This window comes from Aythya marila (genome assembly GCF_965140915.1).
Source record: "Aythya marila genome assembly, chromosome: Z".
NCBI classification, from domain to species: domain Eukaryota; kingdom Metazoa; phylum Chordata; class Aves; order Anseriformes; family Anatidae; genus Aythya; species Aythya marila.
In genome coordinates, this window is record NC_139080.1 from 82,714,809 (window position 1) to 82,741,762 (window position 26,954).

General features: G+C 40.3%; 1 protein-coding gene across 1 annotated transcript in view; it reads left to right on the forward strand.

Annotated features, from left to right (window-relative positions):
- Nucleotides 1–720: 720 nt before the first annotated feature.
- Nucleotides 721–26,954, forward strand: part of RASA1 (RAS p21 protein activator 1) — a 60,830-nt gene continuing 34,596 nt past the window's right edge. The window contains exons 1-8 of the mRNA XM_082783378.1: nt 721–1,255; nt 14,965–15,114; nt 18,885–19,020; nt 19,866–19,936; nt 22,634–22,751; nt 23,753–23,784; nt 24,342–24,394; nt 25,078–25,228. Of these exons, the coding sequence (XP_082639504.1) occupies nt 876–1,255; nt 14,965–15,114; nt 18,885–19,020; nt 19,866–19,936; nt 22,634–22,751; nt 23,753–23,784; nt 24,342–24,394; nt 25,078–25,228 (1,091 nt within the window). The 5' untranslated portion in view covers nt 721–875. The remainder of the gene's footprint in view (nt 1,256–14,964; nt 15,115–18,884; nt 19,021–19,865; nt 19,937–22,633; nt 22,752–23,752; nt 23,785–24,341; nt 24,395–25,077; nt 25,229–26,954) is intronic.

A 26,954-nucleotide genomic window follows, 5' to 3' on the forward strand; every position in this document is an offset into this window, starting at 1 on the left:
TTTTTATATATATATTTTATTTTCTGTGAAAAATTGTTTATTTTCTTCGAGTGCCCACCCCACCGGCAGCCCCCCCCCCCCCCCCGGCTTCCCTTCCCCTCACAGCGGACTCCGGCTCCACCTACCTCCCCGTTCCCCGCCCTTTACTTATTTATTCATTTATTGTAAATCATTCGGTTAAATTATTTATTATTTCCCCCCCCCTCTTTCCCCCCTTCCCCGGCGGGGCGCCCTCAGCGCCTACCCACCGCCTCCTCACGGCGCGGCGGGGCGGGGCGGGACGCTCCAACCCCGCGCCAAGCAGCAGCAGAACCCTCCCCCTTCCCCTTTTCCCCTTTTCCCCTTCCCCTAATAACAACTACAACACATTTTTACGTCATAATTTATTAATTTGGGGGCCGTTTCGGTGGATTTTTATTGTTGGGCGAGGCGACCCTGCCTCACACACACACACACACACACCACACCGCACACCGCGCGCACGCGCTCGCTGAGGCGGGGGGACGCATGCGCGCCGCGCCCATGCCCGCCTCCTTCCCTCCCTCCCTCCCTCTGTCTGTCGGTCTGTCTGTCGGTCTGTCCGCCCGTCCGTCGGTCCGTCCGTCCGTCCGTCGGGGGCGGGCTGAGGGCGTGTGGAAGGGCGGAGGGAGGCGGCATGAAGCGGCGGCGGCGCCCCGCCGAGCTGCCCTGAGCGGCCGCCCCCCTCCCCTCCCCTTCCCTCCCCTCCCTCCCTCCCTTTGCCTCGTCCCGTCCCCACCGGGGAAGTTTCGCCTCAGCCTCAGCCTCAGCCTCGCCCCGGCGGGGCGGGGCCGGTGCCGGCTGCGGGGCCCCTTTTGTCGCCGCCTCCCCGCGGCCGGAGGGGGGCGAGGCTCACGATGATGGCGGCCGAGGCCGGGGCTGGGGCTGAGGAGGGCGGCTCGGTTTCCTCCGCCGCCGTCGCCGCCGAAGCGGGGCCGTGCCGGGCTAAGGGGCCGTGCCCTCCGGGTCCCTTCCCGGGCTCCGCGGCCCCGCTGTGCTCGGCGCTGGGGCTGCTGGCGGTGGGCTCGGGCCCTGCCGCCCCTCCGGCAGCCGCCACGGAGCCGCCCGAGCCCGCAGCAGCCGCCGCCGCCGCCGCCGCCTTCCCCCCGCTGCCGCCGCCGCCGCCTCCTCCCCCGGCCGGGGCGCTGGGGGCGGTGGATGAAGGCGACTCCCTGGACGGCCCCGAGTACGAGGAGGAGGAGGTGGCCATCCCGCTCAACGCGCCCCCCACCAACCAGTGAGTAAAGGACCCCCCCGGCCCCGCACCCCCACCCCAAATCCCCCTCCCCGCGCCCCCGCTGAGGGGGCTCCCCCGGGGCAGCAGCCGGCAGCGGCAGCTTTGTGTCTCCAGGCGGCGATCTCCCGTCAAGCAACGCTCATTTTATTATTGTTAATTATTATTATTATTGTTATTTTTTCCCCTTTTAAGCCCAATCTCAACACGTGGTGCGAAATAGTTCTCCCACCCCCTCATCATTTTGCGTGCCATATCCCCCCCCCCCCCCCCCCCCTAGCACACCCTCACCCCCTCAAACACCACCAAAGGGGCATGCACGTGTTGCCTTTTTTTTTTTTCTTTTTCTTTTTTTCCTTTATATTTCACCCTCAGCACATTCTTAAAACCATCACGTTCTTAACTTGATCCTTCCACTGTCCCAAAGTACTCAGGACAGTGTGTTTTGATAAACCCAGCCTGCTTTGCTCCTCAGCCAGCTCGGGAGTTGTTCCTAGTTAGGCTGTGCTCAGGGAGGAGAGGCAGCGTGGAAAGAAATCCAGGTAAATCCTTGGTTAGGTTTCCTTGCCCAGTAATTAGGGCTCACCGGGGTCCTGCAGGGCGGTAATGCCGGGGATCTGGCCCTGAGAGCGGTTCTGCGTTTATCCTGCCCGAAATACAGGATCCGAAAATGTTATGTGGAGCTTGTGTAATTAGCGAGTGCTCTAAGAACAACCCCTGGCTTCACGTGTAGGAAGTCGGCAGGTTTTTGTGAAGCACTGCGAGCCCCGTGTTAGAGCAGAAAGTGGTCCTCTTAGCAGGTAGCTTCTTGCTTAAAAAATGAAATTGCTTCAAAAGCCTTCATTGGTGCCTAGAAATACATTATTCCTGAAGTTTCAGTGACTGTAGCAGGCGATTTAGGATTTCAAGGTGGCGGCTGGCAGATGGATTCAGGATACAGGTCAGAAGGGTAATCTGAAAACCGATCTGAATTTGGGTTCTTTTTTTTTACCTTCTCTTGTGACTCCACTACCAGGGAGTTAATTTCTGTGCTATCAGGTATTTCCAACATTTCAGGAGCCTTTGCAGTCGTGAGGAGGGCGTAAGATGTAATATTCAAGTATTCCTTTTAAATTTCTCTCTCTGACCTTGACAGACTTCCTTTGTTCTTTTAATTCCTTCAGTTTTCATGCAAGTTTGCCTACTTAGGGCCTTGTTTTGTGAAGGTGGTGTTTGAATAGTCTTTAACTTGCGGGCTTCACTAACGAGCTAGAAATATGATTAGGCAGTTTTGACAAAGGGTAAGGAGGGAAACAGAAGCACATAAAAGTGAAGTTACTTCGTCTGTAAAGTCAGCGAGAGACAGAGCTCTGCGCTTCTGGTTTTCCCTCTGAAAGACTGGGCTGCTGCTGCTGTTAGACTCGGCTGTGTTTTGGAGAGAAAGCAGGCTATTTTCCAAGTAACTTTAGAGAGAGGGGTGGTTATAAGGTGTAAATAATCACCCATTTGATGCTGAATAGCTGCTATGACCTGGACAAATCTGAGCGGGTTTTGCTGTCGGGATATTGCCGTGTGACTCACGTGCTGGCGTGATGGTGAACTTGTGTAAAAGAGGATGTTAGCATTCTGACAAGTGCGTGCTCGGGGAGGACTGCAGAGGCCCTGATTTTGTTTTGGTTAACAGCACGGCTCACCTTGCTGACACCAAAGGGGCGCTGGAGTCTCCACAGAGCCAGGCATTCAGTAGCTGAGCATTGTGCCCCAGGAGAACCCTTAACAGAAGGAAAACCCAAGAAATAAAGTACTTAAAGATTAATTGGAAGCACTTACTGCTGTAATAAACTGTGTTTTTTTTCTTTGTAACTTTATCTTGGGTATGTGACTTCTCAGTAAACAACATCTGAAGTGGGTTGATTTAATATAGTTGGCCTTTTTCATTCATCTCGCCTGCAGTTGTCAGTTTTTGCCACTCTCTGTTAAGCCGTTTGCACTGGCTATATGCTGATATTGCCATCCTTTCACTGCTGCTGTTTTATTTCGGAAGGGCCCTGTCTTTGTAGCCAGACTGTTTGCTGCAGTGGAGTTGAGCTCTGAGTGTATTACCAAAACAGAGTTCAGCATTATCTATAATCTCATGTAGGGAAAAGTCCAGCACAAATCTTTAAGAACAACGATTGAATTTGCAACGTGGATTGAATTTCTCCAGTTGGATACGATTGTAAAGCTGCTGTTCCATTTGTTTAAATACGACTGCCAGCTCCACCCTTTCCCACTTCCTCCTAATTCATTCAGCTTTTATGGGAGGCATACACGGTTGGCCTGATGGATAATTCTGTGATTCTGTCACACAGTTTTGTTTCTTTGTCCTGTTTGCTTACAGGATAATGCGTGCACATCAGAGAACGGGGAGTGCTCCTCACTCCTGGCTTTGCATTGTGTGGCACTATCTCCTGTACGAGAACAAAAAGACATTTTCTTTTTCTTTCACAACAATAACCACTAACTAGCCCGCTTTGCCCTCCCTTGGACACGCATCGCATGTCAGGATTTACTGAATTGTTGGTTACTGACTCCAAACAAAAAAAAAAAAAATCTGGTAAAAGTCGCTTCTGGTGTTTCCTAGTTTGTACTCTGGTCTGAAATTGGATCTTTATGCATAAAATGAAATGAAGCGTTTGTATAAACTTACACATAACTTTATAACGTTTTTATCTCCTAATTTGTTTAGCAATTAAAAACAAAATACCTGAGTGAATTCCCTGTTTGCAAGTTTTAGGCCATAAAGTTGGTACAGACCGAATATATTTTGTAGATTAGCTTTTTAGACACCGTATTCTTGTCATGCTGATTTTTACAGTAGCTAACCTGAAGAGATGGGAAATGAAGCAGATGCAAGTTCTGGACTTCCCATCAGGATGCTGTAAATATAGTTTGTTCAGAGCAGTCAGGATGTGTTCGTCTTTGCTAGCAAGCACCTAATACACTTAATTTCCTCTTTTCTTTTCCACATACCTATGGAAAAGGGGAACATGTCTTCTCTTAACATGTTTTCCTTAATTTTCTAGCACTAGGAGGAGATTGTCAGCACGTAACAGGTTCACTTTACTCAGAAGCACAAAATTCCCAAGTAGGGTTGATATTTATCTTCTTTGATCCCGAGTGGAGCTGACTCGAGACTTGTCTGCTCAGTGTGTGTGTGTGTGTGTGGGGGGGGGTTCATTTTTCTGGAGCACGGCAGTCGCGTGTTTATATTGTAGTTTAATGCTGGGTGGGAAGCACAGGATGCTAGGGAATAAAATGGGCAATTCTGTGTTTGTTTTGTTCTTTTTTTTTTTCTGTGCTTTCTTCCCCATCTGCAAAGCTCACTGACAGGCTGACGGCGGTCTGAAATCGTGCAAGGAAATGGCCTTCAAAATTAATGAGTGAATGCTGCTTAATTTAGTTAAAAAAAAAAATAAAATCACTGCTATGTGAAATAGTTTATAGTTATTTAGGCATTTCACTAAATATCTTAGTTGACTAAATAACCTGTTTGGGATTGTAGTGTTCCATGAAAGTAGCAGAAGCAGTTCTTGGATGTTTCAAAAAAATTCACATTTTCATATGGTGTTTTTTAAGCAGCGATTAGCAGTTTTAAATGGTAACAAGTTGAAATTGAAAGCCATCAACCTAACAAAATGAAACAGGCTGTCAAAATACTGTCTGGTTAAAACAAAATCTTACCCAAAGCAGATGTATTCTTAGAGTAGCTCGTGGTATCTGTTGAGGCAATAAATTAGGGAGAAAAAGCTGAAAACAGAGAGATGGGTAGGGAAACAGCATTACAAGCAAAGACTGCGTGAAAGAATATTTCTGTCTGAACGCGGTGTGAATTACAGTTTCTTGAGGTAAGTCTGTCAAAGGTGGCAAGCCCAGAGTTGTGCAACATTTGTTTATTTGAGTAACTAATAAGAAAAGAATTTTTTTTTTCCCTGAATAATGGTTGAGGATCATTTTCCATTCCAGTGAATAAGTCTGTAGCAGTGAGAGCTGGGGGGAAATAACATTGGCATATGCAGCTAGGTTCTATATAAGCAATAAAAAGTGAAATGGGATGCAACTTGATTTTAGCATATGAGGTTCCTTTTCTGTTTTGCACTTAACCTGAGCACGTAAACTTTTTCTCTTTTGGAAAACAAGGTGTTCCCCTTCCACAGGGAGCAGAAGTCGATAAAGAAATTAGTTACCTGAAGATGCTGGTTAGCGTACTGTTTGGGCCGCTTACAAACTAGACGTGAAGAGAAGTCTGGTTTTACCTCTGGCTGAGTGTGTGGCGTTAGAAATGCACGGTTAAGAGCAGCAGGACAGAATTGCACCTAACCATATATAGGAAGCCAAGCAGTAAGTGCGCTGACACGGTAGGTACGTACATTAAAGGAAGCTTCGGATGAAAAAAAACAGAAGTGGGAAAGCATTTGGTGCTAGTGAAAGTCTGAGGAGGGATTTTCAGTACTTCTAGCTAACATCGGATGCTGTCCTTTCATCTAAGGAGTGGATGCTCTCCTGACCTTCACTTTATCGAGTTTTTGTTCTGTCCCTGATTCCGAGAACAGCAGTCTGGGACTTGTGCACTCCATCTACTGTCCTGCCCTTTTGGGGTGCTCAGTGTTGTGCCGTGTCCCCTCACCTTTTGCTTTTTCATGCCTGGTGGTGGGGCAGCTGGGGCAAGCACGAATTTACCAGTGAGGCTTGGGTCTCTCCAGCGAAGGGCCCCATCTGTAGGTTCAGCCATAAACTCTTAGGGCTCATGCAGTACTTTTCCACTTTGTCTGTGTCTTCCTTGCTCATTTAAGAAAAGCAGTGAAGTCTTTGTATGTATCTCACTGGAGGGTGCAGCAGGAGGGAGGAGAAGGTGTTTGAACCTGGTCCGTGTGCTTCCTAGAAGTATCCCCATGGAACAATTCTGCATTCCTCTGCCTCCTGCCCGAGTACGCTCAGCACCAGTAAGGTGTTACTGTCACTCGGATGCTTGTCAGGCTCCTAATGCTGTTCTGCATGCTTGCAGACAGTCCTCAGTCTGTATTTGTTATCTGAAGTGTCTGCTCCGTCGCTCTGCAATGGAAGGAAAGTTTTGTTTTGCTTTGTTTTTAACCTGAATATGTCTTTGCATTATGTTTTGTATTGAAGGTGATGGGGGGAGGACGGCGCTGGTTGTACTGTGGCCTTCTGCAGTGAGGTCCCTGGCTTGTCGGGTAGGGGAAGGTGGTGGTGTCCGTGGGGTGACACTGGTGGTGTCCTCCAGGACCCGTGCCATTGAACACTGTGGTTCTCAGCCTCAGCAGTGGGACGGGGTCTGCTCTCATCAGCAAGTTCACAGCTGATACAGACCCGAGAAGAGTGCCTCATGTGCCAGGTGGGTGGGCTGCTATTTGGAGGGACCTGGGCAGGCTGGAGAGCTGGGCCCTGTGGGACCTCTTGAAGTTCAGCAGAGGCAACACAAAGCTACAGCCCCGTAGAGGACTGACCGATGTTTTTCTGTGCTGGGGGCTGACTGCCTGGTGAGCAGCTCTGCAGGGCCACGCTGTGCCTGAGTGGGCCTGACAGACAGCAAGCTGGCCAGGAGCTAGAAACATATCTGAGCACTAAAACAGGCAAACAGCAGCCTCCTGGGTGGCACTGCGAGGGGCGTCAGAGGCGATCCTTCCTCTGCTCAGCACTGTGGGACACGTCCAAGGTGTTGCGTGTAGTGCTGGGCTCCCAGTGGGGGAGATGTGGGCTCAGAGGAGCGAGGCCAGTACAGGGCCACCAAGGTGACGGCTTGGGTTGGAGGAGGCTCAGAGGGATCGTATCCCCGCCTCTGAGTACCTGATGGGTAGGGACGAGGATGGGGGAGCCAAGCTGTCCCCAGTGCTGGCCACTCACAGGGCAAGACTCAGTGGGAACGAATGAAAAAACTTGAAAATCCATTTCAATACAGGAAAAAAACATTTTTTTTATTTTATTTTTTTTTTTAATTGTGAGGGTAGTCAAACACGGTCACAGATTGCCCTGAGATTGTGGAGTCCCCATCCTTGCAGGTACCTGTAACCCCGCTGCGTGTGGCTGGCTGGGGGCAGCCTGTTGTAGCTGGCCCTGCTTGAGAAGCACTGGGGGCATGGTAGCTAGATGGCCCCCGTGGTCATTTCCAACCAAAATGTTTCTGTTTGTGTATAAATACGCTGATGGTATAGTTGAGGGTGGGTGTTACGGGACTTACTTGCTGGGAATTATTACTTGAAGTACTCTGGAGTCACATCAGTGGCAGTAGCTAATAGCAAAGGCTTTAAAGGGAAGCACAAGAAATCCTTAAACGGGTGAAGTAGAACACTTCGTTATTTTCTGTAGGCAGATCTCCCAATTTCTGTGGCCAAAGCTCAAAAATTTCCCTTTTTGAAATTGTAAGATACCTAATAGTGCTCCTTAAATATTTAATCAGTTTGCTTGCAATGTATACGTTTTCCTTTCAAGTTATCTCTTTATTACATCAATTTGTATATCTTAATAATTGTATACAAGCCAGTGCTGCTAAGTAAACGTGAAAGCTACAGGCACATTTGAGGGAAGGAGGACACTCAACATACCCAGCCAGGGTTCTGGTTGTTTAAAGGCCTGATTCTTCTCGTGATGGTGCTGGGCTTCTGTGGCAAGGTTTTGGTTGCAGGGGGCTCCAGGGCTGGCCTCTGTGAGCAGAGCCCAGCAGCTGCCCCGGGTCAGAGAGGAGCCAGCTCCAGCTGCAACAAAAGGGACCTGCTGCTGGAGTTCCTGAAGAGCTGCTGCCTGTGGGCAGCCCCCGCAGGCTCAGTTTGGGAAGGACGGCATCCTGTGGGAGGGACCCCACGGGCAGCAGGGGCAGAGAGGGACCCTGAAGGAGGAGAGGAGATGAAGCGTCAGGGACTGACCACAGCCCCCAGTCTCCGTTCCCCGGTGCTGCTCAGGAGAGGAGGTAGAAGAGGGTGGATAATACAAGTGATTCTCATCTTCAAGTTTCAATAATTTACTTATTTTTGTATGTTTTGTTAGTGTTTTTTTTTTTTTTTTTTGTTGAACTGAGGTAGTAATTCTTGTTCATCTTCAAGTAGTGGTTGGGCTTTCATCAGTTTATACTTTCTTTAGGTTGGAATATTGATGCTAATGTGGAGATGTTACAGTTGCATGTATTTGAAGAAGTTGGCTGTGTAGCTAGGTGGGAATATTAAAAATGTTAACCTTTCCTGTTAAAGGTTACTTTCACTGCCCAGGCAGGAGCATGCATATGATTTTTCTCATTTATAGCTACTTAACAGATGTTTGGGCAAGGCTTTCCTCTGTGGACTTCCAGTTGCAGAGCACAGAGCTTTCTGTTCTGCAGAAGCTTCAAGAAACAACGCACATTTATCCAACCTTTGCTAATCAGCTCAGGAATTGTATTGTACTGCTGTGTAGATTTATGTAAGATTTTTTTCTGAAACATTTGCTCTGTTATCCAGTCCTCCTGTTTGCTGTAAAATTATGCATATGTATGCAAATATTCACCCATACGTCTACACAGAGAAAAGGATTTTCTGTCCGTGGCTTGCTTACTGGATTCTGTGTGGTTCTTTCATAGATAAATTGCATCAACCTTTTCTACGTATAAAACTTAGCAATTATTAATCAATTAATTCATTTTCTGTGTCTCCATTTATTAGTAAACAGTAGCAGAGACTTTACAAAATTCACGTTTGGATATTTTGTTAATCCAGAGGACTGGGAATGACTTGCATTGTCTTGTTCAAGCCACAGCCGGTTCTCTGTACCTTTTCCCTAGATTTTTTTTTCTTGGAGGGCTTTTCGTGCTTTCTGAGCATCTGGGGAGAGCTGTGCTTTTTACTGTTTGGCAACCCGAGGGGTGTTGGAGAAATGTCTTCATGCTTCCAAAACCAAAATGTAACAAAGCCTCCGTAGTAATCGTCTCTAAATTCAAGTATAGGAAAGAAAATCCCAGAAATTCCTTAATTGTTGCTGAAGATTATCTGCTGACTTGCAGAGCAGTGTTGACATTGCTTCTGTAGCTTCTTCATTACTCTTGGTTTGAACAGAAAAGGCCTATCTCTGACCAGAAGGCACGTGTAGGGAGCATGCCTGAATAGGAAACTTTTGCTAAAAATGGGAAATGTCTTGCTAAAAACTGTAATGAGTTCCAGAATTTACTTCCTAAGTTGACCTTTCAGTAAGAAAATGAGAGTTTCAAGAGCTGTTGCTTGGTTTATCTATATTTATCTTGTTTATCGGTGGCTTTTGCAAAAAGGAGATAGCGGTCACTGTTCTTTTTAGTAAATGTGCATTAGATAGGACTGAAAGAACTCCGTGGCCTGCCTTTGTTGTCTGTTGTGCTGTTAGATCTCTTCTAAGGTTTACTACACCTTGTATCTTTGAAAGGATGGAAGTGTTTAGAACCCCACTTTCTTTAAAGTTATTTAAATGTATTGCCTATTAAGTGTAGGCTTTCCTCATTTTTTCTCATCCTTGCTTGGTCTTTCTGTTAAGACGTGCTGAGGTTTTTGTTTGAGATGTTTTTAATTTTATTGTTTTCCTCAAGTCCACAGTTGTGTTTTTCTCTGCTGAAAGCATTTCAGTGGCTTTCAGAGGCATTTGCAAGTACCACGGTGGGACCGAACTTTGTCAGTTGCTTCCTACTCTTCCTACATGGCCTCTTTTTTTTTTTTTTCTACTTGCTGTTTTTAAGGGGTTTTAGAACAGAAAAAGGATATAAGCTAACTGCATTAGGTTTACGTGTTCTGCCTCCACATGGAAAAATGCATATAAAACGAATCAAAAAACACCAGCATGCTTAGTAGAAGAGTATGAAACAGCCTCTAATTTCATGCGTGCTGGGCAAAGAACACCTACAGTGCTTCAGGTTATTTTCAGCTTGTTTCAGTGTCTTACAGGTGAGCACAGTACAGCAAGTGGCGCATATTTGCAGAGCTTTTTCTCTGGCAGGAAGTTTTTTCTGGCAGGAAGTGATGTTGAGAACTGCAAAGACCCTGTCAAAAAATTGCTAATTATGGAATGGTAAGTAACGAGAGCTCGTGTAGTCTCAGGAAGTGATAACAAGAATCTGTAATGTGTGAGAGGTACTGTGAAAGGCAGTGGCTGCATTGATAGGGAGGCAGCTCTGGCCATGTCTCCTGGAAGTCCTCTGCTTGTTGCAATACGTTTTGTTGGAGCAGCAGGGTATGGCTAAGAGGGGCTTTGAGTGAAGTGGATATGGCATGTGGTGATGAATTTTCCTCTGCACTGTAACGTGTGTTGTAGGTGGAAACAGGTTTCCTGTTATTACCAATACCTTCATTTCTGCTAGGTTGCTCAAAAACACTTACCCAGTCCTTCATCGCTCTTCCGCGTTCCCTCTCCTTGGCCTGCTGTGTGTCCGAGTTAAAGTAGCAGGGTGCTGAAATGTTCGATGGAGCAATGTGTCTTCATACCTATGCCTTTCTCCCAAGTGAAAAGGAAAAAACGTAAATATGAAAGGATTTGGCTGACCCATGTGATGTGCTCCCAGCTGGTAAATTCACCATCTGCTGCTTCGTTTCCAACAGCCTGTGTCTGGCGCGGCCCTCGTGGAGTGCCCCTGCCAGGGGCCAAAAGCCCTGTGAGCAGCGTACCCTGAGCTTGCTGGACATCGAGTGTGCACCCCCTCTGTTTGCTGTAATTGAGGTTATGGTGCAGGTTTGAATAGGCTGTTTTGGATTTAAACTGGTGGAAGGGTTTTCTTGCATCAAGTTGGTTTGTGAAACGTGGAAGTCTGTTACTGATTCTCGTAGAGTAAAAATGAAGGCCACAGAATGGATAATGAGCTGGTTACAGCAGGGTTAAACTGCTGGTCATGGGAGCAACAGCCTAAATTGTGATTCATAGTTAGGCGTTTTGTAGTTGAATCACTCCATGACCTTGAGTGACAATTTTCTCTTTTTATACCTTCCATGACAGCTATCGTATTGTTAGGACACTAGCTGTTTGATTCAGAATGCCATTTAATTATGTTTGCTCATAACACTGTGAAAATAGTGGATTATTAGCGTTTAAAATTTTGCAAAGTGAGTGCTGGCAATACAGACGTGTTCCTAGATGGGACTAGGCGAGGAAGTAGAGGTGACTGACTAGGAACGATAGGGATCTTGTCATTGTCAGCAATGAAGGATGTGCATGTAAGTAGTTGTGAGCTACTCTCCCGAGTGCACACGTGGTAAGAGTCACAGCCAGAGGGGCAACTTTCTACTGATGAACAGCTCGGCAGGTTGTTGGGTGTGATACCTTCCTATCCAAACCCTTAATAAACGTGCTGCTCTGCAGCTAGGACCCCATTTGGCCTCTGTGAGGCGGCTATATTGGACAGAAAGTTAAGACGTCACGTTAAATGTTGCTTCTAATTGTGTGCACATTAAATCTGAAGCTGTTCTGGCTGCAAAAATGCTGGAACTGTTGACCTTGACCTATAGAGTTCACAATGTTGCGGAGTCGTCTGAGAGGAAAAGGTGGATTTTACTTGCATGTTTTGCAGGCTTCACAGAGATGCCTGATTGAGGGTTAAAGGCAGAGAATCTGGAGTTTATTTCAGACTGGTCCCATCCTTCAGAGTGCTCTGTGCTCTTTGTTCTCTGGTGCAATTACGATGAGTAGGACTGCTTCTGCAGTTCAGGTATTTCTGATGCACTTTTTCTTTGGCTAGCATTGATTATTGGGTGGATATTCCTTTATATCTGATAACACACCATAAATGATCTTAGTATTTTTCAGTAGTGTGAATTTGTGATCAGTAACCTGGTCAGTATTGAAAGAAAAGTTGATCTGTGGGTGTATTTTGAATCAAAAAAAAAAGAAGTCTTAGCAAGTATTAAGAAAGATAATACTTACAATACTTTATTGAGCACTTGATATCTGTAAATGAAATCAAGCGTGGCAGTTTTATAAAACGTTCTTCGCTATTTTCTATTAATCTGCTCTAAGGTAAAGCAGAAAACTTGCAGAGTGCATCTTCGTATTAATGCCGAAGTCAGGTGAGAGCTGGGTGAAGTGTAAGATGTGCGCTTTTAACATTGAAGCCTTCCAGCACTCTTCTGCGCTGTATTGTTTGAGTAAAGTGGTTCTCTAGTGATGAAACTTGAGTCTGGAAAAATGCAGTTATTTCCCGACAAGCATTTTGCTTACTCTAATGGTATCTTGAAAGCTTGTACTTGAGTGTGTATCCTGTTTTCTAAAGATGTGTGCTATCTACAGAGGCTTCCTGAGGATATCACTTGAGCTGTTTTCTGCTATCGTTGCTGAGTATTGACTCTGCTCTACTGACATTTGTATCTCGCCTTCCCATCAGCTGCTAGTGAAGTTCAGGGTTAACACGTGTTTTTGTAGCTCCTGGTGTGGAGTAGTTTATTCATTGCACTAATGCATAGTGAACTGCAGAATACAACTGTACTTTGTGTCAGCTGCAAGTATTTCAAGTATGTGTGTGCTCAGTGGCATTGAACAGGCAGCTTTATTTTAGAAAACAACCCTTTTCTGAGATAAGGGGACAAACATTGTTTAGCCTTGCTTATCCCTTAATTAGTACGACGTATCTTCAGCTGAGGTAGGAACAAAACTGTTGAATGGGACAGTAAGTATATCTTGTTTCACGCTGGGGAGGCAGTCTCCACTGTGTGTGATACACCAACTAGCAGGGAGGGCGTCCTCTTTGTTTAGAGCTTCAGGTCTTAAAATTTTGGCACCCAGGTTTGTGCTGTATTGCTGACTATCATTGTAAGAAATCACAGTCCCCCTCAAAAACATTGATATATATATATATTTTGTAATTCTGCTGTTTTGTTTTCCTAATATATTTTTATAAGCAATTTGCATTCTTATCAGCACTCCCACTTGCCCCATTTTGAAGGCATGCCTTTAAGCCTGGCATTGAAACACGATGTGTCCCTCAACAGAGCCCAGATTATTTTTCTTGAGTGGGTGATAAATAGGAACAAATAAAAGCGTAGTGAGCCTATTGTTAGTTTAAAATAGGCTCCGTGGAATGCTGGTTTCAAAGAATTTCTTGATCAGGAAGGTTTCTCGAGTCTCCGGGGAGTTTTTCTGTGTTAAGAAAGCCAGTCTATCCAGACGAGCAAAGCCCAGTTGTGATGTGTGCTCATAACGCACAGCCTTGGGTTCAAGCCACCGACATGCCCTTCGACAAGCAGGATATTTCATCCTAGAGAGCTCAAAACAGACTCCTGATTTTGTTTTTGTTTCCCATTGAGCTCTCCGGATGGGGCAGCGCAGACCGTATGCGAGCTGGCTGTTCCTGCCAGCAGCGAGGAGGCTGTGCTGCTCTGGAATGTGGTGAGGCACATCTGGGTAACCTGGCTGGTACGGCTGGACAGACAAAGCAGCACTTCTTCTGGTTTAGCTTGTTTCCATCAGGACGAGGAAGAAAGAGAAGCAAGGAGAGCTACACCAGCAAGAGCACAGCTTTGCCAGGGTAAACAGTATCGACGCTGGTGCACGTAGTGCTTATCTGTACAGCTTATCTGCTTTTCATTCTGAGGCAAGCCCTCAGAGAAAACTTTTGATTTTGCTTCCATTTCATACAAAAAGTGTATCCGGCCAGATTTTATCAACAGCCCCGCTGTATTTTTTTTTTTTTTTTTAAAGAGCTAATTTTCATATCTGTTCCAAAATGCATTTTTTTTTTATAGCATGAGAGATCTACACAAACAGGTAGAATCAGTAGGTGACTGAAGTAGTAAATGATGTAAATACTATAAAACAGTGATAGTATGAAAACGGATGTTTTCTTGAACGTGGAGATTAAAGGTTAATTCTAAGCACAGTGAGTTGATAGATGCAGACCTAATAAGTTACGTTATGTAGCTCCAGAACATGCTGCAGCTTTGTAAATGGCACAGTTGTTTTTCCTTGTACAAAGTGATGAGAAACACCACTTGACTTTGTATATTTCAATTACTCTCTCCATTGCTGCTCTTTTTTTTTTTCTTTTTAGTGCTAAACCTAATGCTTAATCATTTGGGATCGAATAAGAGTTCTGACAAAAGCTATGTAAATAAAAAGAATTGAGGTAATGCTAATTAATGCTTTGCTGTTAAGTCTTACCTTTACTTTACAGATGGAAGTGCGCTTTTGTCGTTTTCAGCAGTCAGTGACTTGCCACACATCTGTACTTGCTTTTAATTTATAGGGTATGAATTGTGTTTAGGAAGGGCTCTTTTGGGACTGGATGGTGGTCTGGTGTCTGCTGTCACTCCAGTTTGATGCAGGCTTTGCTACCAGGATATCTGTGTGTGTGAGCTAAGGAAAGGCTGTTACAAATCACTTCTACAGTTCGTGTTTTAGGAAACTCCAGCCTGAACTGAAGCCCAGGCAGGCTTAAAACACAACAGTCTTCATTCAAGTCAGAAGTCACCTCCACTTCTGTTTATTTAAAACAAGTGAGTTGGGGAAAGAGGAAAAGATGATACTTAGAGCTTCTGCCCCATGGGATGGTTCAAAATGCGAGTTACTTGGTTATCTGAAATCTATGCTGTCTTAAAAGCACTTACTGGGAGGTTGCACCTGCAAATATGTAGTAACTTTGTTTGCAGGAAAAGATCACAGTGATATCAGTTCCAACTGAAAGCTTGCTTTGGTCTCAGATATGTTCTGTAAGAATAAATGAAAATGTTAACTTCTAAGGACACCCCTTGTAATTTTTTTTTTTTTTTCAGGTGGTATCATGGAAAACTTGACAGAACAATTGCAGAAGAACGTCTTCGACAGGCGGGAAAACCTGGAAGCTACCTTATTCGAGAGAGTGATCGGAGACCAGGTTCATTTGTGCTTTCATTCCTTAGTAAAACAAATGTCAATCATTTTAGGTGAGAATTAAATGTTTTCTCTTAAAATACTGTATTATTATTATTTATTTATTTTTTTTTTTTAGAACACAGTACTGACAGCAATAACCACTATTATAATATTTTTGTCTTTTTAGTCTTTCATGGTACCGCTTTTAACTTGTGCTTAGTTGTTTTAAAATACACTACTTAAGAATCACTTTATAGGTTAAAGAACAAAAATAAAAGGAAACCCTCAGTAGAGAGAGGCTTGTCTGAAGTTGTTGTTAATAGACTTAAAGTAACATGCAGGTTCCATTAGTCAGCCACAGAGACTGTTTTGGGACTGTTTCTCAGAACTTGTTTTTAGCTCACAGAACAGACTTCAATGTTGAAGTGCTAGCAAGTATGATTGCTTCCTTAATTTTAAGAAAATAACGAGAAGAAATGAAGAGATTATGTATTTAACAATCAAAGGGTTTGCTTGAAACAGCTTTCAGTACATGTTAGAATTAATTGTTCTAAATACAAATAGGCCTTTATACAAAACTGTAACTAGGATTATTTCACTATTGGCAAGCTGTGTATATTAGTAAGTTCATTTATTCATTAGTGTAAATGAGATGTATTCTGAGACAGGCATGAATGTTAGTTAGCAAGTATTGTGTTGTAGTGTAACATTCACCTTCACCAAATAGAGTAGAAAAAATATTGGCGAAAGAGGAAGGAAAGTTTCTTTGTCAGTAGTAGAAACCTTTCTCAGTGGTCTTGATAGAAACAAACACAAACTAAACTCTTCAACTTCTGAAAGCAAATTATCCAGGATACCAACGTATGAGCCACTATGTCTGTGGTATACAAATGTAGGGAGCTTTTGCATGTGTCTGCTGTGAGGTGAGATGTATTTCAGAGGTCCTGATCTAGCATACGCATCAGCTCATAATTCCACTAAATTCAGGCAGTGTAGCACACAAATAGTATCTCATGTTTGCATCTTGCTATCTGAGCTAACAATTCCAGCTTTTCAGCTGTATTGATACTCTGTTGGGAACTGGTACCTGTCTAGCAGTAGCAGAAAATTAAGCTATATTTATGTTTTCTTTCTAGTACTGCTCTACAGTCCTGCATTATTTTTAATAACTTTAGGCTCTTGAAGCCAACCTCAGGGCACTTGAATATTGGTTCATGCCCACCATAGAAGTGTTGCTGGCATCTCAGGTAGAAAATGTTCTCCAACAGTTTCCAATTCCCTAAGGAAAGGGTCCCTAGTGTGTTTCCCAAGCTTAAATAATCTTTCATTCTAAGATCCATAAAACATACCAAGGAAATTAATTTGTGTTTTGTTGATACTGTTTTTCAGAGATTGGACACATTTCAATCTCATTTGCTGAATGTATTTTTTCTTTCTTAATAAAAAGTCAGGTGCTATGCTCAAGAATATTGTCAAATGTAACAATGTCAGTTGATGTAATTTCAAACAAATATAGGGATTAATCATCTGTCTCCCACAAAGTAAAAGTGCTCTCTCCACCAGAGCTTCATCTTTGCCAATTGCAATCTACCAGAAATGGGTGAAAATGTCATTGCTAAACAATCTTCCTCTTTTTGTTTCCTACAAGTATTATTTCCCACAGTTATTTCCCTAAAAATCCCAGCGTTTTGGGTGAAAATGCTTGGGTACCGTGTGATTGATGGGTAGCATATGGATCTATTAAAACAATTTATTTTCACAGAAGTGATACATTTTTTTTTTGCATGATACCAAATATTGTAAAGGACAATATTTGTCTTCTAGTCTTGCCCTTCAGGATTTTCTGGGATTACAGAAGTCTTTCTGTATACATTGGCTCTGTGTTCCAAGAAAGTTTTTGTTCATGCTTGAAATAATAATCTGAAACAGTGTATTTCAATAAGAACCTAATCTCTATGGAGTAATTCACCAAGGAATCTTGCCGAAAATATGCCAAAAGATCTGGTCTAAATCCTTTAAAGTTACATTGTTATTTGACTCTCTATTTCATTGCTACATGCTTAAAAACTTCAGATTTCATCTCTGAAGATTCACCCTCATTTAGATTTTACACTATTGTTTGGGAGAAATAATTCAGCTCAAAGAACAGCCTGAGAAGAAAGAATTTTATTAGTGTATGAGATTACTGACCTGGTAAAGAAAACAGGAGTAAAAACAGAAGAAAGAAGCTGCAGATAAGTAATATACTCATTTTTGGATGAGAGATAAGTTTTGTGGCAGTTGAATTTTTTTTCTTTTTATTTTTGAATTGTGCCCAAACATTGTAAAGGGATTAGCAGTGGAATACTGAGAAGATTCAGATACGTTTATTCTTTGTATTATTATTTATTTTGAAATGTTCTTGAGATAATTTTTACCTCTTCTGGAGACTGGAGAGAGAATTAAGATGAGTTCGTAGATTTTAAGTTTTTCCTTAATAAGCAAAATCTGCTTACTTTGTTAATAATCTGTTTATTTTTATACTTTATTTCATATATTTTTCTCAGTTGATCAAAAGCAGTATATATACACTTAGACTTCCATTTGTAAAGGTGTACCATAAGATATTTTAGAAGGGATTCCAACAATCTGCAACAAGAATTCTGGAGAGAAATAGGAGGGCTTTTCTACCTGTGACACAATTTATTGGAAGCTGCAGGCTTTATAAAAACAGGTGATGTTTAATGGTTGTACCAGAAATGATAACTTTTATATAGATGAGCGTCTCCTTTTCACTTTGTGTGACTGAATGAGCGGTTCAGTCCCTGTGCCAGCATCTATTCCCTGCTCCCAGCTGCTTTCTAGATAGCCCTGTAAGAATGTGAGTGAGCTGTTAACAAAGGGCAGCTGTCACATCTGCATTGCTGGAAAAACTCAGGTCCAGTTGATGCCACCAATTTACATACTTCCTGTTGTTTCTTTGGATTATCTGGTCAAAAACACTGGTTGCTTCAAATTAAGTACTTCTTTACATTTCTAAACGATTCTTGGTTATAGCAGGAATGCTTTTGATACTGTTAATCCTTTTGCCTAGATCAGTTATTTTTGACTGCTTTTAGAATTTGTATGGAATAGCAATGACAACAGATGTGGTACCTTCCATTTTTTGTATGACAGTGTTTTCATGAATCTGTATTTTAGGTAAAACACAGCCTTGAAAGAATAAAACAAACTTTTTTTAAAAGAATTCTTTGTGTATTAAAATACTGAAAATGTTCCATAAGCCTTTCCCTAACAATTAGCAAATACAGATCTTAAAAAATAAGTATAAGGAGATATTTTAATTATTCCAAAGTAATTTCTTAATTTTCAGCATGGATAGCAAATTAACTGCAAGAAAATGACTATTTTTGAAGGTGTTTGAATTTTCTGCATTCTATAATCAAGTTCAGTCTTCATTATGAAAATAATTTGATACTTTATTAAATACATACATGTATTTATGTCCTGCATGATACACATGGTACTGTTGTTGCATCTACTAGAGCACCCTGTCAGTTTTCCAGGACACTAATTACATTTTTCTGTTTAGTTTACTTCATTTAGTTGTAGCAAATTTTGTCTTTTTTTTTCCCCTTTCTTTACAGACATAAGTAATTTCAGGTGAAATACCCATTAGTTAAGGTTTGTACATCTTTGTACAGAGAGGTTGTAATACGGTATTTTATTGAATGTAGATATTCTGCTTTAAAACTTCAACATTACCTAATTTCCTTTTGCTTTTTTAAAAAAAAAAAAGGGGGATTTTTTTCTACAGATGGTTCGTTTTACCTATGTCAAGCTTCCTTTTTTTTATTAACAGGATTATTGCCATGTGTGGAGACTATTACATTGGTGGACGTCGCTTTGCTTCACTCTCAGACTTAATTGGTTATTACAGTCATGTGTCTTGTTTGTTGAAGGGGGAAAAGCTATTATTTCCAGTAGCACCTCCAGAGGTAAGTAGTAACATTTTTGCAGTAATATTTTTAAGAGCCATTTACTTGGTATCGTTAATCAGTACTCATAGTTTTCTTTGGAGAAGAAAAATCACTGCAGAAAGCTCCTGAGCATCCTACATAGGTTCAACATATCATGAGGTATAAGGAATATATTAAAAAAGCATTCTTACTGATGGAAAATAATGATTAAAAAAATGCTGTTTAGTGTTTTTTTGTTGTTGTTGTTGTTGTTTTTTTAATGAAAGCTAGATACTGGGTATTGCTGTTGTCTCCAAAAGTAGCAATAGCATTGCAGGTGGATAGGCATAAACAAGAAAATACATGTATGTAGTTCTTGGCTAGTAAGGAGTACCACTGTAATACAGCCAACCTTTATTGTTTTGTGATATTTTATGTATCTAAAAAAAAAATATCCAAATATTCATACTGTGGATAATCAAAGTTTCTGAAAATGGGGCATCTTTCAATTTCTCATCACTAAAACCATGCAAACAAAACTTAAAACCTAAAAATGTTTCTGATAGTTCAAGTTCTTTAAATTTCCATTGTAATTGGAAGAAACTTCAGATTTATATTTCCATGAGAATTAGCTTATTAGCAAAGTATTTTCAAGATGAGAATGTACATTATCTTTCATGGTACAAAACGAAACAAAGTGAGAACTCTCTACCTGTAAGTGTACGAATTGTATTCTTAGTGGTTTTAAGCTTGGAAAATTTAATGCTGTCGGGGGGGATATAGGTGACCATTACAAATCCTTTTCTTCAGAATAGCACAGTATTGGGGAGAGGAGTTACAAGGCAGTGAAAAAAGTGTTACTTTTGCTCTCTTTTAAATTGTAGCCTGTGGAGGACAGAAGGAGAGTTCGAGCAATTCTGCCTTACACCAAAGTGCCAGAAACTGATGAAATAAGGTATGTTTTAATATAGGTAGTAGCAGTTCTGAGATTCTCCGAGTATGTATAGATACTAACAAGGATTTAAGTATACATTCATGTGCAATATGAACATCTCTTTTTCCAGTACGATATTGTTAGCTTAAAGGATGATTTCTCTGTTTTTGTTGTTGTTGGATATAACAGTAACACTTTTTTTTTCTCTGTATGCTACTTTGTGTTGTACGGGAAGTTGCATTAGATTGTTAGAACTAAAATTAATTATGTTTCTCCAGTAAGTTTTATAAAGGCCTATATTTTTCTTAAAGAGGGCAAATTTGTGTATGAGAAAATTCTGTGCAGAAGTGTCTCACGAATATTTGAAATAAATGTTTTAGGCTGCTTTTTCCCTTAATTGTGTATAGGAAGTAGCTAATAGCAGATAAATAGTTCAAGCCAAAGTAATCCTTCCCACCAGAAAGAGAATGTGATGGTTGACTACCTAAAAATTTGAAACTAGCATACTTAGTACCTTTTTTTGAACTAAGAAAGAAGGAGTGACATTAAAGAAACAAAGGCTTCTGATGTGCTAGTATGTATTTTGTTGTCTGTGCTTGGAAACTTTTGTTTCCTGTGGCTGTTACTTTGTTCTCATTGCTTGTCTATTCTTCAAGTAAAGCAAAAATGTTTCTTGCTTCCTTTCTCTTCCCCTTCTCCTTTCAAAAAGTCTCTATTGAACAAATGATATTTCAATGTGTAATCTCTAGTAATTTAAGATTTTAAAAGGTTACTGAACTGTGCTGGTTTATCATAACTTTGTTACACTGTTACTCATTTCCTTTCTAACATTGATAGCTGAAGAATTTCTTCAGTATTGTCTGTGTGCTGTGCACCTCTTGACTTTTCATGATACTCTGCATATATGGGAAGGAAACAAATCCAACAGTTCCATCTCCAATAGAACAGCATATGCTAATTACTTGGAGTGATAATGCTTTCCTGTGATACTAGATTATTTTTTTTTTTCAAATAGAAAAGCGTGAGGGTTTCAAAGAAGTTTGCACTGATTTTTAGTCTCATGAGACTGTCTTGGTTTCACAAGCTGATTTAACATTCCAAGTGAATTGGGAATTGGCTTGTTTTTAGGAGTATTGATCTAAGATACAGTTGGGCTTGATGACCTTTTAGGTCCTTTTCAACTGAACTATTCTAATATCCAGCAATACAGAAAAAGATATAAGAGCTTTATATCCTCGTTAGGGTGGAAACTTATTGCACAGCTCACAGCCTAATCCAGCCTGACCTCCTTAAGGAATGTTGTGATGATATTTATCATTGAGGTGATGATTTTCTAAGCAGGGGAGGAGAAGAAGAGGGTGGTAAGGCAAGGAGGGAACTCTAGTTATACATCTCAAATAAAACTTCTTACTACATGTAAGAATAAAAATACCAGTCAAGTCCAGTACGTGCTTACTGAACTTAACTTACAGGAGAAAAACATTTTGTTACTTTTCTACAATTTTTATTGTGATAGCAAATAATACCTTTTCTCCCTGTTCCAGGATACAGCTGAAATGCAGAGCTTTGTGATAGGCTTATGAGATCATGGTTAAAATAATTCTGTTCCTGGCATTGCCCGGAACAAAGTTCTCAGTTTGTTCTGGGTCAAATAAATGTACTCTGTGACTCAGTGAATCTTGACCGAAAACTTTGTGAATACTGATGAGGATATTAAAGTTAATAGCATTGCAGGATTAATTTCAGCATATCATCCATGCAGCAACTTACTGTGTAGTTAGTTCTTCATAATAGAGCTGATGTAGGGTGCTCTTGCTGGCCACCACCCATTCTTACAGCTTAGGTTCATTAGCAGATGAATTAATTCCATGTTCCATTAGGCTTTTTTATTTTAGCTGTTGGCTTTATGCACGATCTTAATGTCTTTTTTGGTAGCCATCTCAAATGAGGGAAATGTTCTTTGAAATTTGCTGTGTAATTTTGGACTGGATTTGTAGTTAATGAACTTCAGTGTCTTATACATGTAGATACTTCCTGTACCCTTGATGCATCATCTGACTTGATTGAGAAGTCCTGCTATGCTACAGTGAAATGCTTATGTGTGACCTGAGTTTGGGATAACTTAAGGAGTAACTTACCCAAACCTTCTAGTAATGAAGCTCCCTTAGGCACGTTAATGCTTCTTATTTATGCTTTTCTTGTAGATGATGCCATGGCTTTTCCAGTAACTATTCTATACTCTCTTCGTAGCACTTGTTTTCCTGTGTGAGAACATAAATAACAGATGTTCCACAGGCTTCTGTTATGCTAGATTAAATTTCAATGAAAGGAGTGTTATTTTCTTACAGACTATTAATGGCATTTTAATTGGTTTACTGGTGTTTTATATTTGGTCCATCTTGAAAAAATGAAAGTATTACTATCTTCTAATACGGTTGTGTTATTTCTGTCTTATGCATTGTTAGTACACTTTAAAGTTGACAGAATTTAAATATGTATTACATTTTGAATGTAAATTAAAGAAATATAAATATTCATATATGATAGCCACTTAAACCATGAGAAAAATACACACGGTATGCTTGGAATATCAATGTATTTTCATAAGCAGATTATCTCAAATGTTTTGCTGAAATTCTGCTCAAGAATTCATTGTGTTCATTAAAGCTTGTATTGTGATTATATTTCTAACTTTGTTATTACTGTAATTCTCTTTAGTTTCCTTAAAGGAGACATGTTTATTGTCCATAATGAATTGGAAGATGGCTGGATGTGGGTTACAAACCTTCGTACTGATGAACAAGGTCTTATTGTAGAAGACCTGGTAGAAGAAGTGGTAAGTAATTTTATATTCAAATCTTTGTGTATATATCTCTATGTGTGTGCATATAAATAAATACATGTAAAATACTGAAATCAGTGACACTTAACTGCCTCATTTTCAGTTATATGATTTTTTTCTGAGCCTAGTAATTGGATCTAGTGGTTTTAAAAAAACTATGAAAAACATTTAAACCCTATTCAGTATCAAAAAAGCACTTACTCACATGTTGTCCAAAGAAATACAAATGAATGGTACTGCAAATTCGCTAAGCAGTTCCATGAACTCAGCTGTCTTTGTAAAGAATCTGCTGGTCATATTATTGCATTTGTGTTTTATGTTTGTGAATGTTTTGTGGCAAACTGTGTACAGGGTATGGTTTTATGTTGTGGCAGGTCTTTCTTTTAAGGTCAATACCTAGAAAGTGTTAGTGAATTAGTTGTACCTGGAAGGGTATATGCTAACTCGAGAAGTTAACCAGGTGACCTGCAGGGTTTAAAACAGAGTTTACTGCAAGAGAAGAGACAGTTTAAAGGACTTGCTAAGCAAGAGCTTTTTATTTTTTTTCTTAAAGCTTAGCATTGCTTTGGATGTTTTCCTGTGCAGCAGAGGTATATTGCTGTTAGTGGAGTTACTTGCAGCTGCTTCTTACAGATCCAAGTGACAATGTGAATGGCTAAATTGAACTGGTATTACTAGAATATTAAACTGGAGACTTTTATATCAGTGGTGAAGTTAACCTTAGGAAAGCTGAGTTTTAAAACTTACTGTCTCTAAAGAAAGGATTGAAACACAACAAATAAAATCCTCTAAAATATTGTATTTTGGCTGAATTTTCACTTTGTGAATGAAGAGGAAAACTTTCACAGAGGTGCAATAAGCCCTTTAGTTCAAAATATCTTAGGCTACATAATGTGTTTTTTTTTTTTTCTACAGAAGGTCTTAGTTCAGAAAATAAACTTCATAGGTTAATTTGTACTGTTTTCATGCACTTAATATGTTAATTTTCTCATTAGGGAAGAGAAGAAGATCCACATGAAGGCAAAATGTAAGGATTTTTATTTTTTTTTAAATTAAAAACAAATCATAAAATAACTGATTGGAAACCTCTAGCTGAAGTTTACAGACTTTTGGGAAGATGAACAGAAGATACTGATTTTTTGTGTTAGGAAAAAAATATTTCTATATTAACTGCTAAAGATGCACAGGTAATTGACATGAAAGTCTTGCAAGTCTCAAGCCTATAATTAAGGGATTTTGCACTGCTAAAATCATCAATGAATCCCTGTATGATCACTTAACAGCCAAAATATGCACATTGGAGTATTTCATTAGGATTGTGTGTACTTCAGAGGTAACCTGTTCAGATCTGCTCAACTATAAATGCTGGAGAGAGCAAAGTACCATCACAATAATGAATCTGTTAATCTTAGCTTTTTCATGCTGTTGGTAGAACATTATGCATTAAGCAGCATAATCTTACCTGCCTGTGTATTAGGTCTTCTTAAATACAGATCAGTCCATAGGTGCCTTGGATGCCATCACAACCAAAAAAAAGAGAGCTTGTAGTCTTGCTTTCTAATTTTTCTCTTCATCTTTGTTAAGATGGTTCCATGGGAAGATCTCCAAACAAGAGGCTTACAATTTGCTGATGACAGGTATTTGCACTTCTGGTATAGTGGTAGTCAAATAGCACAAAGCAATCCTATTTATCTTAATTTGTGGCAAAACTTGCTTTTATGTTTGAACTTAGGAGTGTCTTAGTTTGACCAGACTCTGGTTGTTATTGCAATAGAATACTACATTGAAATAAAACTTCTATGAATGTCAAGTGTATTTAAATTCTCAAAAACAGATAATTTAAAAATTTTGAGTGAAAGAGTGAAATTCTTTTTGATTAATACATGTATTAAAAAATATTATGGGCTGGTAATATAATATTTCTCAGAAAAAAAAAAAGTTATGGACCCAAAGGGTCTTTTTGTAGACGAAGTATTTCTTTAAATGAAAACATGAACATTTTTGACCCATGCTGTTAAACAGAATACTTCAAATGTAAGAACAAACACCATTAATTTTTGAAAACACCTCATTTTTTTTTTTAAATGTTCTTAGGTAGGTAGGTAGCCAGCTGCAGCTAAATCAATTTGTATTAACTTTGGCAGTTTAACATTACTTTGTCTGATTTGGAATCTGTGTTGGAATTTACCTCCTAGTCTTCGTCTCTCTCCTTGAAGTGTGCAATTCTTGTTAATTTATGCAGAAACAGGTTTGATGAGGGCTCATAAATAATACTGTAAGAAAAGTAACAGTAAATAACACTATTGTGATATCTTTTCAGTTGGTCAAGTGTGCAGTTTTCTTGTGAGACCTTCAGATAATACACCTGGTGATTATTCACTTTATTTTCGGACCAGTGAAAATATTCAGCGATTTAAAATATGTCCAACTGCAAACAATCAGTTTATGATGGGAGGCAGATATTATAATAGGTAAGTTTTAATGATAAGAAGATTTGTGTGTACTTTATGCTTGTGTAAAGAAACTGCATACTTTGTTCCTGATAATTACTTACTGGTATAAGACTTTAGTTTTCTTAACAGCATACTCAGCATTTCACCTAACTTGCTTAACAGTTACTTGTGACTGAGAAGTTCTTGAAACCGAAGCATAGCTTTTTTTAAATTCATTTTTTTTTCGAATTGTTCTTCTGCAAACCAGTTTCTTCATACAAAGTTGTGGATCATATGTGGAGGTGTAATTAAGAAAACGTTGTACTGTCTTGGAAGCTGCGATTTGTAATGTTGGTTCTTCTCCATTTGAAAGAGGATGTTAGTTTTGTATGAGACATTCAGCAGAGATTTCGAAGTGTAAATAATAGAAAAGGATATTTGCCAGTAAGGGAAAAAACACTTTAATTGTTGGATGAAGTTATTAAATGGTATTATAACGTCTGAGTGATACTTTGGTAAGAATTGCAGATGACTTCATTTAGAGTGAGGAAACTTAGAATGTGTTTATTTTGCCAGTAGTACAATACAGTAATCTGTACAGAAAGAAAAGTAGATTACAAGAGATATTACCCATTTCCATGGGAAATGCTATCAATGCAATTCTATCCGTGATAATATTTTTAGAGTTTTTGTAGATGTAAGACTTCTCAGTAGTAATAGCTCACCTCCATCTTTTCACACAATCAGAACTTTTCTAGTCTTGTTCACCTAGAACCAGGGCATTCTTCATCCCAGTAGAGAATTTCTCTCACTCATTCTCAGATGTTGAGGTCTCCTAACTAAGAAGTACTGTGGATTTTTTTTCACATTTTGTAATGGACAAAGGTGTGAGGCTAAGCAATTGGAACCTATGAATCTGTGCATATCGCACACCCAGGCTGCCTGAGTACATTAATCAGTCTGGCCTCCAGACATCCTCATTGAAAACTGAGCTGGCTGCAGTGACAGCTTTTCATGCAGGTAAATGCTCCTGCCCATTCTGTAGTTACATGGCTTATTAGGAGGATGGTAGGCCAGAAGCCCTCGCCGCTGGTGATGTAAAACTAATTAGCAAATTAGTGGAAGTCAAATTAGTCTCAAATGGCTTTGCAGCATTAAATAGCACACCTTCAGAAAGTTACAGCATTAAGTTATTACTTCAGAAAATTAATTTCCCAATGCTGAATTCACTTGAAGTATCTATATGAAATACATCTATCACAGGAGAACTCTTTCCTCCAGATTATCTTCTGTGGCTTATCTGAAAATTTAGTGTTTGTCCTCAAGTTGAAAATTTTAGCTTAAGGGAAATGCTGCTGTTTGTTTAAATGCTTGTTTGGTTCCAGTAGTCTAACCTTTTCTATACTGAGCTGTTTCATTAGGTGTTCGCAAGATACCTCTTTTAAATTCTGATGCTACTATTAGACTTCATCTTTAAAAAATAAAAATAAAAATCCTTGGCAGTAGAGTTGTTTTTAAATATTATTCTCTTGCAGTTTTGGTAATTGTAACCAATATGAAAAAATCAAATAGAATACAACCGATCTGCTCTTAATTTGCACAGGGTTGGTTACACTTAAGTTCTGAAATTATAGTCCAAGATCTTTCATAAAAAAAAAAAAATCTAAAGAATACTAAGGAAACTTAAAATAAGTTTTATTTCTCAGGTAGTTTTAATATCCAGACACAGGACTGGAAGCTTGGTGCCCTCTGCACGCAGTAGTAT